The sequence below is a fragment of the Arachis hypogaea genome, chromosome 15 (assembly GCF_003086295.3).
Source record: "Arachis hypogaea cultivar Tifrunner chromosome 15, arahy.Tifrunner.gnm2.J5K5, whole genome shotgun sequence".
Classification (NCBI taxonomy): Eukaryota; Viridiplantae; Streptophyta; class Magnoliopsida; order Fabales; family Fabaceae; genus Arachis; species Arachis hypogaea.
This window is the reverse complement of record NC_092050.1, coordinates 137,358,334-137,371,961: the sequence shown is the minus strand read 5'-3', so window position 1 is coordinate 137,371,961 and position 13,628 is coordinate 137,358,334. Positions and strand designations below refer to the sequence as shown.

At 33.0% G+C, this 13,628-nt stretch overlaps 1 protein-coding gene across 1 annotated transcript; it reads left to right on the top strand.

The window, feature by feature from the left end:
* Positions 1-9,343: 9,343 nt before the first annotated feature.
* Positions 9,344-9,802, top strand: LOC140179350 (uncharacterized mitochondrial protein AtMg00240-like). The gene has a single exon (XM_072218121.1). The coding sequence runs from the start codon at positions 9,344-9,346 to the stop codon at positions 9,800-9,802; it is 459 nt and encodes a 152-aa protein (XP_072074222.1).
* The last annotated feature ends 3,826 nt before the right edge of the window (positions 9,803-13,628 follow it).

Here is a 13,628-nt window from a genome sequence, read left to right as displayed (position 1 = left end):
GACTTTCAAGACTGTCATCCATTAAGTCAACGTTACGAACTTCAACATTAGACCTCTCCTGACTACCCTCAGGTGGCATATTCAGATCTACCATTGTCCTTTTGATAATTCGTCTAACAACGCCACCCGTTGGACTATCATCGACAGTATCTGTAGATGATCCTCGGCCACCAATTTCAACAAGAAACACATATAACTCCAACAGATGAATATTGGTCTATTGGTTGTGCCACGACCTTATAAGCTGTACGTCCTCGTCATCGTACAACCGGTACCTAATTCAAAACAATAGAAATATCGCTCACAACGACGGTCTGATAAATATACTAGTAACAGAGATAAAGACAACACAACTATTACATACCTTTTATAAAACAAATTGCCATCTAAATTGGTCAGAAATTTGTAGTAAATTTTTTTCACCCTTTTAGATTCCTGCTGTCCGAGGGCATGCAATATCAAACTCTTCAAAGTTGTTAAACTGTTGACTTCCGCTGTCATATACGTAATTATCGACTGGCCCGATCTAAAGATAATTGAACCTTTTTCATCATACACTATTTTACCATCGTAATGAATGGATAACAATAAATTTTCAAACATTGTACCGATAACGTTAAGAGGAAGAAGAAAGTAATTAGAGAAGTTGTGACTGCTTGATCTCCCATAGGCTTGCTTTTATCTCCGAACTCAGCATAGAGTTCGCCGGGGTGGGGGGGGGACGGCGAACTTGCTATAAATCCCAAAAAAAAAATCGTATTTTTGAAAATAAAGTTGGAAAATCGTTTTGGGGGAAATAATTATTTTTTTTAGAGTAAAGTATCGTTTTTGTCCACAACGTTTGGGGTAAATCCTATTTGTGTCCCTAACGTTTAAATTGTCCTATTTTTATCCCTAACGTTTGTAAAAGTGATTCAATATTATCCTGCCGTCAATTACACATCATGAGCGCTTTAGTTTGAGTTTTAAAGATCTCTTCTTGAAGTTAGAATACAAATGTCTGGGATAGAATCGATGATCTACTTCGAAAAATAGCTCATCAAATGTTGAAACCAATTCCTACAACATTTACATAATTCACTTTTCTAAGGACATAATTGAATCTAAACACAAATAGTGGGTATAATATTAAAATCGAACACATCCAAGTGAAACCTAATTGAGAATGAATACATCTAAGTGAGAATAATTGAAAAATATAATATGATTCGTTAGTATAATTGATAGTAGGATAACATTGAATCACTTTTATAAATGTTAAGGATACAAATAGGACGATTTAAACGTTAAGGACACAAATAGGACTTACTCCAAACGTTGGGGACAAAAATGATACTTTACTCTTTTTTTATTTTATAAACGAAAAAAATCCCCAAAATCAAGATCTTGCGCGACAAGATGGAGGGGGAGACTACGGCGTTCTTGCGCGATGGAAGGGGTGGCACGTGCTGTTGTGTTTTGTGTCGTCGTTGTAACAATCAAACTCCCGCGGCAGCACCATGTCAAAGTGAGACGATATGGTGAGGGTGGTTCGGTTCCGCAACGCCATGTGATGACCGTCAGGAAATGCACAAATCACGACTCTGATCTGTGAAAAGAGATTAGACGTCGATGTGCGTAAGCATGGCAGCGTGAGAGAATCCTGTCAAGAACGGCGGGGCGGTGCGATATAGAGGAGGCAAATCACAACATAGAAGGAGATCAGGAGAGGAGAAGAATGACGCTGCGTCTTTTCTAATGTGAAATAAATATTGATGTTGATAAATTAAAATAAAATGCAGATGAATTCTGTTAGAATTGTACAGCTAGACAAGTTGGTTAGCATTAGTAGTGTAGTGAAATTCTGTTAGAGGAAGAGTAGAGGAATTCTGTTAGAGGAATTCAATTATTTAATTTTTTTTATTTTCTTCCTTTTGTAACTATATATAGTGAACAACATTCCTTATATTTTCATGAATGTTCATTCAGTTCAATCATTGAATATTCATCACGCTCTCTCATTTTCCTTTTCTTCTCAATTCTCAACTATCTTCTCTTAATTTGCTGTTACTCATTGCAATTTATTTTTTCTTTAGCATCATATTCTGGTACCATTTTACATGGCATCAGAGCTTGCTGAATCCATGGGAAACAATGACGACAAAAGCTCAAATCCAAATGACGGATCTGAAGCCGCTGCAGATTTTGAAAGGTTTATGACATTCATGAAGCAATTCTCTCAGTTTCAAGCGTAATTCAACAAGTCACATTCATCGATGCTTATATCAGATCCTTTGAGCCCTTATTTTTTGAATCCAGTAGAAAGTCCAGGAACAGCACTCATTCCTCTCCAACTCACACCTCAAAATTATTATCAGTGGTCTCATGATATGTGGAGAGCTCTCAGATCTAAGAACAAAGTAAAGCTCCTTGATGGATCAAAATCAAACCAGCAGAGCATGAACCAAAGTATGAAGCGTAGGATCGATATAATAATTTTCTCATTTCCTGGATCAATCTGTCTTAGTCTAGAAGTTGCAAAGAGTGTCATGTGGATCAGTTCAACTGCGGATTTATGGAAGGACTTGAAGAATCGATACTCTCATGGTGATGTTTTCAGAGTGCTGCTTTGAAAGAAGAGTTCTATGCTGCTAAACAAGGTGATCTCTCTATTACTTCCTATTTTGCACAATTAAAGTCAATTCGGAAAGAATTTGAAAGTCTTAAAGCCATTCCTAGCTGTATATCTTATTCAGATAATTGTACTTGTGGATTGAAAGTTGTTAGAGAATATGCTTCAGAGGAATTTGTTGTGAAATTTCTAAGAGAATTAAACGAGCAGTATGCTGGTGTGAGGTCTCAGATCATGTTGTTGAGACCTCTTCCAAATACAGATACGGTTTTAGCTATGCTAACACAGCAAGAATGACAGCTATCTACTGATATGTTGGACAACAAAATTGTAACAAATTCTTTTAATTTGCAGCAATCCTCAGGAGGAACTTAGTCTACTTTCTCCAAAGAAAAAAGGAGAGGAAGTCCAATTCTACAACAGGCAAAGGCAGTCACTCACAGAAAACCTTTAGAAAAGTTTATACATCTAAGCAATGTATCTATTGTAATCAAATTGGACATTTAATTGACAATTGCTACAAAAAAAATGGGTTTCCAACACACTGGAAACAGAAAACAGTTAATCATATTAACACTGAAGGTGAAATTGAAGATTCAGATGTTAATATGGCTGATTCTGGTCATGAGGAAAGGAATAATGAAGTTCAGCTTGCTCTAACTCAAGACCAAAGGGATACCTTAATGTCTTTATTGCAGCAATCATCCATCACAGCTTCAAGGAATGTCAACCACGTCACTTCTTCTGCCACCTTAACTCAACCAAAAGGTAGACACATTCTTAGTGCATCATATTTTTCTGCAAACTCTTGGATTCTTGACAGTGGTGTCACTGATCATGCTTGCTTCATCCATGATTTTTTTTTAAAACTTTCATGCATATTAAACCAGTCTTAGTAAATCTACCTTATGGGTCAAAAACTACTACAAACATTTGTGGAATTGTACAGTTGCCAGCAAATTTGATCCTTACCAATGTTCTTTTCATACCTCACTTCAAATATAATTTAATTTCTATTTCAAAATTTACAAAACTATTGCATTGTGAAGCCATATTCATTAATTCTTTTTGTGAGAGATTGGGCAAGCTAAAGTTATTGGTGATCTCTATGTAATTGAAGCAACACATCAACAATTGTTCTATCCTTCTATTAAAACTTTTTCTACCTCACTCAATATACAACAAAATTAGGATTTAGGATTTCTTTTGCATGCAAGATTAGGTCATTTGCCTCATACTAGGATGATTACATTAAAACAATAATTTTTATTCATAGAATGCATTAATTCTTCTCATGTTTATGATTCTTGCCATTATGCAAGACAAAAGAAACTTCCATTTGCTATTAGTAATACAAAGTCAGAAAACATATTTGATTTGCTGTGTATGAATATATGGGATCACTTTCAATCATTTCCACATCTGGACACAAATATTTTCTTACCATTGTAGAGGATAAAACTATATTCACATGGACATATTGCATGAAATTAAAATCAGAAACCAGAAAATTGATTCAGGATTTTATTCAGTTAGTTCAAACTCAATTCAATAAAAATGTTAAACAAATTCGAAGTGACAATAGCCTTGAATTTAAAATGGATTCTTATTACCTTTCAAAAGAAATCGTGCATGAAACCTCTTGTGTTGAGACTCCACAACAAAATGGTGTTGTGGAAAGGAAACATCAACACATATTGAATATAGCACGAGCACTTCTTTTTCACTCAAATGTGCCCAAATATTTCTGGCAATATGCAGTGCAATATTCAATACACATCATGAATAGATTACCTAGTGATGCTCTCAAAAAGCAAACTCCTTATGAAGCATTGTTTGGTTCAAAACCAGATTTAATGCATTTAAAGGTGTTTGGTTGTTTAACCTTTGCATGCACACTTACTAATGGAAGACAGAAATTAGATTCAATGTCTAGAAAATGTGTTTTCTTAGGTTATAAGCCTAGAATCAAAGGGAGTATACTCTTGGATTTAAAAACTAGGAATATCTTTCACTCCCGAGGACATTGAGTTTTATGAATTGGTTCTACCTTTTAAACAATTTTTGTCCACTGAAACTATTATTGATAATCCAACACTTTTACCAATTGAACAAAACATTAATTCTAGTTCTCATTCACATATGGATCCTTTTTCTAATTTTTCATGATTTGGACCATTCCGAATCTATTTTACCTACTGTATTAAATGCAGCTTCTAATGATCAACTTCAAACCTTCACACCTGCATCCTCATCTAATACCAATCACTTTTGCATGATTTAAACATCTCAGAGACAGCTGCATCACCATCTCATTTGCACAACCATCATGATTCTAACCCTGTGGTTTTACCTAATGCATCTCATCCTAGTTCTGCCATTGAAGTTTCAAATCCTACTAATGTTATTGAGCTGAAAAAATCAACACGAACAAGAAACCAACCCTCGTATTTGTGAGACTATCACTGCTTTGTAGTAAATTCACATAGAGATTCCACTCACGCTGATGCTCTATCCTCAACATGTAAGTATCCTATATCCCACCATTTGTCATATTCATCCTTTTCTCCTAAACACCTGGCCTATACTCTTTCACTCATGAATCACCCTGACCCGAGACATTGTAACACCCTAACTATCAAAATGTTACGCTTCTGGCTACGCCACTCTGATAGCTCAGGTATTATGACTACTCTTATAATATTTAAGACTAAAATATGAGCCTGTTTAAAATTTTAAACCATATTTTTTAAAAACTTACATCCATACTTACACTGCAAATTGCAATACTCACAGAGAATACATATAAATATATATAATCAAATATTTTTACATACATTACATAATCAAATTCCTATCCCTCTTATAAAAACTTGTAAGGATAAAGGCGAGGGAAAAAGTAACTACTATAATACATCATATAAACAGAAAACAGAATAAACTCTTCGTGACTTTCTCGTCCATATCCTGAAAAGGAAACACCGGTAGGGGAGTGAGAACATCGTCCTCGAAAGGGTTCTCACTATAAGGTTGCAGAATTATTATAATAGGATACGTGAAAATAAAAACTATTTTTAAAGTACAGTGATTGTTACTCGCCTTATGTATCTTTTCAAAACCATAGATCCACATTCAAAATTTGAAATCCTTTTTAAAAGAAAAATCCATTAATTCTCCAAAAATCCAAACCTTTTTAAAAGAGCTTTTCCTAGGCAGTATGAATGACTAAACTATTCCAAGCATAGGTTCATTAAGTCTATGCTGAACCAGTTTAGTTTTTCATACTTTACTAAGCTAAAAACACAAACCATTCATGGCCTTCGACCTATCACATAATCAATCACGGCCATAGGCCCAAACATTTCAATCAACAGTCAATCCACCACAATCCACACCAATTTTCAGTCACAAACACAAGTAAGAATGTTCAAACACAATCAAGCAGTTATATCAAGTAGAGCAATTAGCAATTAGACATAATTATTCACGTAGGCAAACCAATTACAATATGCACACCCAAACAATATTACGTAGATGCATATGATGAATGCCTACCCTATGGCTGATGAGTCTCATCTGTCGGTTATCAAGCCAACCCGACAAGTCCGGTTTGCTAAACCCTTGGACTGTCCCCCGACGCACATCCCCATGAGTCTATGCATAGCTTTTCTCATATATATATATATATATATATATATATATATATATATATATATATATATATATATATATATATATATATATATATATATATATATATATATATATATATATATCACTCAATCGGGTACCATTTCCGGGAATTTATAAGTGTCCGGTCACCCTTACGTCGTAGGGTCAACAGAGTATCGAGTCTCAACCTGAAACACGTGTTGGCAAGCCACGGTACTTTACCCAGCAAAACTCGTATCTCAGATAAAAGAAGTGCAAAAGCCACATATTCATTTATTCATCATCATTTCCACACTTCATTAACAATTCATATCAAATCAATCATCATTCAAGGCATAAGTCACTTTTTCTCAAATCTCTTTACTTGGAAACCAAAAATCAATTCATCTCAATCTTAACTTTAAAATCCTCATTTCTCAAATCATTTCAAGCTCACAAACCACTTTTCCTCAAACGTAAATTCCCCTTTTTAAAACACAATCACCATCCACAACATCTTTCCAAAACTTTTCAAAAACCACACCAAATTAAAAGTTTCTTCTAAAAGATTCAAAATCATTCATCCTAAAATAGGATGTAGTAATAAAAATTCCTCAGCAGAGTCTCAATACTTTAGGGGAGAATAACCTAACCCATTTCCTCAAATTGATTAAAATCTTTAAAACCTTATTTTCTTGATTCGAATAAATAAAGAGAATTTAAGCCAAACCAAATTGTGTACCAATTACTCCGAACAAATTTTCAAAGAAACCATCTCTTTTACTTAAACCAAAACCAACTCCAATTCCATGATTAAATCCGAAGCATTTCCAACTGCTCAGAAATTGTTTTAGTTTTGCCAAACTCAGAATTTAAAGAATGCTTTAAACTTTTCCTAAGACCTTGTAAAATGAGACTTGTCAATCGAAATTCAAGTTCTTTCAAAGTCACTAAAACTCCTCCAATTGAAAATCCTCAAGCCAATTTTCCAAAAACATAAACCATTTTCATATTTAAAACAACCTTAAACATAAGTTTCTTCTAAATGATTCGCTCCCAAAAGAGATAGAATACTTTTATTAAGAAGCTAGGCTAAATCATAATTTTTCTTTTCAATACTTCATTTCAAAACATAATTCATAACTTTCTTAAACAATTTAAATGAAATAATAAAAGTATTAAACTCATAATTTTCCAAAGGACATTTCAATAAAGTCTCGGATTTTATAGGAATTTCGGCAGTACCTCCCCTAAATTTGGACTTTGCCACCCTCTCCAGGTCCCAACCAAACCATTCCACAGTCCTTTTTAATGGGTTCAAAACCAAATCAGTTCAAATCAAGCTGAATCCAAAAGTGCATACCATTTTCATATTTCAAGAAAACCAATTCAAACTCAAATCAATTTCCAACGGATTAAACTCGATTTCAAAACTTTAAAGAAACAACTTTAAAGAAAAACACTTCAAGAACTGTCTGTTTCACAAAACCAAACAATAATCCAATTGAACAAGTATTCATATCCATCCAAGACAACCAAACAACACATAAGACTTATACAATCACTAAAAATACATTTCTCACATAAATATCCATATATAATAATTCCGATTTATAAAGTATGGTTTTCTGAAAAGGCCCCTACCTCAACACGTTCAAACCACAATCCAAATGCCTCAAGGAATTCCTTTCCTCTCGACCGGAAAATCAACAGCAACTGAAACCTCAGCCCCTGGTCACTTTCGCAGCAATCTCAGCAACTTAAAAGCGACATGCAACACTTAGGACTCGACCCTACGGTACCAAAATTTTAAAGCCATTAATAACCCCTAATAGAATACTTATACGCTAGTGAAGATGGTTTCGGATCAGAGATACCTACTGCAACAGGGAAGAATTGCTGAACCGAACGGCAGAACGACTTAGAGTAGAGGCGGCAACAGCGGGATAGTGGCTTTGATGGCGGCACAAGACAGAAAAACTTGCGGTGACCATATATCCTGGCACAAAAACCTCAGCAACAACTCTCACGGTGATAACCAACTGAACGGACAAAGAAGCTGAAGCTAGATTAGAGCTTACCAAAAAGACACATGCTTTAGTGGCGGTTTTCGGCGGCAGCAGCGGTGGCGTGGGGATCCGACGAGGCAGTAGCAAGCATAAACGATGGCAAAAAGATCGGCGAGGGCGACCATCCTTCCTGCAGCGGCGGCAGAACACGAACGGCCTTCCTCTCCCCGTGGACTCTCTCCTCTGCTTCATCCATAGACAACGGCAATGCTGGCTCCCTTCGGTGATGACGACGGCGCGAACAGCAGCAGTAGCGGGGGCGAGCTCCATCCGCAGCGAGGAACGATAGAACTGGAAGCGCTTGAATGATTGTTGGAGAAAGGCTATTATTCTGAGGCTGTCATGCATGATTGTTGGAGAAAGGCTATTAATGCAGAACTGGAAGCTCTTGAATTAAACAAAATCTGGACCATTACAGCCTTACCTCCTGGCAAGAATGCAGTTGGCTGCAAATAGATTTTTCGTACTAAATTCAATCCTGATGGCATTATTGAGAGACACAAAGCCAGGCTAGTTGTACAAGAATTCACACAAATTTCATGCATGGATTACATTGATACCTTTAGCCCGGTAGTGAAGATGAGCATTGTGAGAGTGCTTCTCCCAATGGCTACTACCAAAGGTTGGTATCTACATCAACTTAATGTAAATATAGCCTTTCTTCATAGGAATCTACATGAAGAGATTTATATGAAGCTGCCTATAGGATTAAAGTATTCGGACCCAAGTTTGGTATTGCAAGCTTAATAAGTCATTGTATGGCTTGAAGCAAGCAAGCCGTCAATAGAATATTAAACTATCTACTGCTCTCGTAGAATTGGTATTTCATCAATCAGAGAATGATCATTCTTTATTCACCAAGTCTGTTCTATGAAATTCACAGCTATCCTTGTCTATGTTGATGATCTTATTCTGGCTGGGAATAACTTGGATGAAATCAATTCTGGTAAAGGCTTCTTGGATAGCCGGTTTAAAATCAAAGATCTTGGAATTTTAAAATTTTTTTATTGGGATGGAGGTAGCAAGGAGCAAAGATGGAATTGCTCTCTATCAAAGGAAGTATGCACTGGATCTGATCAATGGCTGTGGTTTGTTAGGTGCAAAACCGACAACAACACCCATGGAATACACTACCTCATTGTCTAGAGACCAAGGGACACCTCTATTTGATACTTCAGTATATCATAGACTGGTTGGAAGGCTACTTTACTTGACAAATATCATACTTGATCTGAGTTATTCAGTTGGGTGCCTGTCTCAGTTCATGAATTGTTCGACTGATGTGCACTTGAAGACTGCTTATCGTGTGATTCGGTATCTCAAACAATCTCCGTCTACTGGACTCTTTTTCTTTTCTCAGAGGTCTTTCACCCTCTCAGGATTTACTGATTCAGATTGGGGAGATTATAAAGATATAAGAAAATCTATAACTGGTTATTGTTTCTTCCTTGATTCCACACTGATATCTTAGAAGAGCAAGAAATAAGTTATAGTCTCTTGATCATCCTCTGAAGCAGAATATCGTGCCTTGGCCAATGGCACTTGTGAGGTTCTTTGGTTACTAAAATTGATGCATGAATTCCATATTCATCCTCCTTTGCCCGTGGATATTTATTGTGACAATAAGTCTGCCTTGTACATTCCATCAAACCCAGTTTTCCATGAGAGAACCAAGCATGTGGAAGTGGACTGTCATGTTGCTCGAAACAAGTTTAAAGAGGGTGTTACAAATTTGAAATGCATTACTTCTTCTGATCAACTTGCTGACATTTTCACTAAACCCCTAGCCTTGCTTATCTTTTGTCCATGCTGCAATTACTTGATCTACATAAACCAAGTACTTCCAGCTTGCGGGGGATGAAATAAATACTGATGCTAATAAATTAAAATAAAATGTAGACGAATTCTGTTAAAATTGTACGGCTAGATAAGTTGGTTAGCATTAGTAATGTAGTGAAATTCCTAACAGTATTGAAATTCTGTAAGAGAAATTCAATTATTTAATTTTTTTATTTTCTTTTTTTTTTGTAACTATATATAGTGTACATCATTCTTTATATTGTTATGAATGTTCATTCAGTTTAATCATTGAATATTCATCACTCTTTTTCTCCTTTTTCTTCTCTTTTCAATTCTCAATTTCTTTCTCTTGATTTGCTGTTATTTAGAGCACAGTTGTAATTTATTTTTTTTAACATCATATTTTAGTACCATTTTACATTATGAAAGACGATTTTTTGAACGCGAATTAAATGTTAAAATTTTTTGAAATTAGAATTCTTTTAAAATTTTAAAAAATTATTCAAGTTGACTGTAGATGTAATTGGTCATCTATATATATTTTTTTAAATCGATATTCTTTAATTTGTTCCAAGTTTTGTCTTTAAGTGGTTACTATTGACAGAGAGGACTCTGCTCTAAGTTATTTACATTGAAGTAGATGAGATAGAAATCCTTCTAAGAAAATTGAGTTAATTAGGTATATATGATAATGCAGTAATTTATGAACTATTATTATTTAATTTCTTTGTTTTCGTGTGAGTAAACTAAAATTAATACACAGATTAATCTCTAAAGTTTTATTTCAGTAGACAAATCAATTCTCAGTTTATTTTTCGACAGAATAATTACCCAGATCAGTTCTCAAAGATTTTAAAAACGGACATTTTAATCCTTAAGAAAAATTAATGTACAAATCAATCGCCAATATTTCTCTTTGTTAGACATAACAGTTCTCCGTCCAAAAATAAAATAAAATAAAATAATTATTATTATATTATTATTATTAATTGCATAATAATATTGTATTATAATTTTTTGTATTTTTTAGACAAAAATAATGATAAATTTATTCATTAGATTCTTAAATCTTATGTATGTATTTATATAATATATTAATATATATATATAGTCAAATAATAATAATAATAATAATAATAATAATAATAATAATAATAATAATAATTAGAGATTATTTTACAAAAAATTTAAGATTAAAATTATTTGATATTTTTGTATTTAATATTAAAAATACGTTTGTATTAAAAGAAATATGTATTTAATATAAATTTAAATTAAAATATTTTCTTTTAATACTTATTTTTAATACAAGTATGTTTTTTTTTAAATAGGACATCTTTTAATTATATTAAATATAAAAATATTAAATAATTTTAATATTGAATTTTTTTAGAATAATTTCTAATAATTTTATTGATTATTATTATTATTATTATTATTATTATTATTATTATTATTATTATTATTATTATTATTATTATTATTATTATTATTATTATTATTGAGTGACTATATATATATAAGAATCTAGTGAATAAATTTATCATTATTTTTGTCTAAAAAATTATAGTACAATATTATTGTGCAATTAATAATAATAATAATTAATTTATTTTATTTTTGGACGGGGGATTGTTATGTCTAACGTAGAGAAATGTTGGGGATTGATTTGTATATTAATCTTTTTTGGGACTAAAATGTCTGTTTTTAAAATCCTTGGGGACTAATCTGGGTAATTACTCTACCAGAAAATAAACTGGAGACTGATCGATCTACCGAAATAAAACCTTGAGGATTGATCTATGTATTAATTTTTTTTAGGAACTAAAATATCTGCTTTTAAAATTTTTTGGGACTAATTTGGATAATTACTCTCAATTTTTTTACAAATATATATATGTTCAGTAACGTATTATTTAGGAAGCTAACAAGTTCAAATAATTCACAAATAAATACCAACTTTATATATGAACTAGTTAGTACAACTTGAAGTCTGATTATTACCCTCTCTTTCCATCTATATATACAGATATGAAGTATAGCTCTTATCACTGTATATAATAACTATCTTGTAGCAGATATGGAATTGAAGTGTAGTTTCTTGTAAATAAATTAAATCTATGTCATCAATTTTGCAAACTAATTACAAATCAAATTGGCTAATGTAGTTGCAGATAGTTGAGGATATATGCAAGCAAATGAAGTTAAAAGGACAACGGAAAAAGACAGCTGAAGTGTTACACTAGGCAATTACAAAATGAAAGCGATGTCTGGGCTAATAGCTTAATGAAATCCTTATTATACAAAGTTATTAGCGAATAGCAATTCTATCTGCTTATCATATTTTATTCTAATTTCATATATGAACTATTTTTTTAGTGTGAACTCAAGAATACTTGATCAAATTATAAAATAACTATTAATATAATTTTTAAATTAGATTATGTAAGCCAACGAATTATAATTTAAATGATATAGTCTCTTCGTACTCATTCAAAAATCATTTTATGTGTGAACTATATTATGATTTTTTATTTATGCTGGATAAAATATTTTTTTATTCTTAATGTTTATAAAATATCCTTAATATTTAGTTTGTATGAACCTTATTGGTAAAATTTCTAGTACATTCAATTTTTTACCCGTTTTATCCAAATTGTTAAATTATTAAGAATTTCAATTTTGTGACTTACTCCTTTTTCCGTATGTTCTCAACTCTTTCAACAATAACATACAGTGCTACCACTAACGCCACCGTTGTTGCCCCCTAGCTACCATCACCACCACTATGAAACCATTATTACCACCTCTTTGCAGCCAAGTTTTTTCCTATTTCATCTTCTTCATTCTCTCCTTCACCTTCCACATCTTGACTATCAACATCTCATTCAAACCACCACCAAGGATAGGGTTTGAGATGAGAGAGTGATGAAGCAGGATAGGGTTGTGGAGTTTTGATTTAGGTAGAAAAGGCTTTCCTATTATATAAGCCATGGCATAGGACGTGAACAAGTAACTTGTAAAAACAGAATTACTCACAAATCTAATTTCTTCGTTCTCTACTCTCTCATCCTCTCTTTTCTTTTTCTTCTTCCTTAAAACTTCAACTATGTTCTTTCAATAATCTTTCACCATTTTCTCTTATTTTATTTGTACATTATTTAATTAGTTAGGTTTATCCAGGTAAATAGGTACTCAAGATATGATAGCCAAAATGTTTAATTACATATATATTAATAGAGGAATGTTAGGGGGCAGCAATTTTGGTGTTTTGTAACCATCAATTGGCCATCAATAGTATTTTTAATGGTGTGAGATTACATTTAATGGTATCTAATGGTGGGAGATCTATCACTTTTGTTTTGATGGTTAAGTGCTGGTCAGAAAATACAAAAGTTGCTGGCCCCTAGACTTTTCCTATATTAATATATTATTTTAAACAACAATAATTCATTTGTCTCGTAATGTTTATCTGTCGTTTTGCCATTATTTTTAGG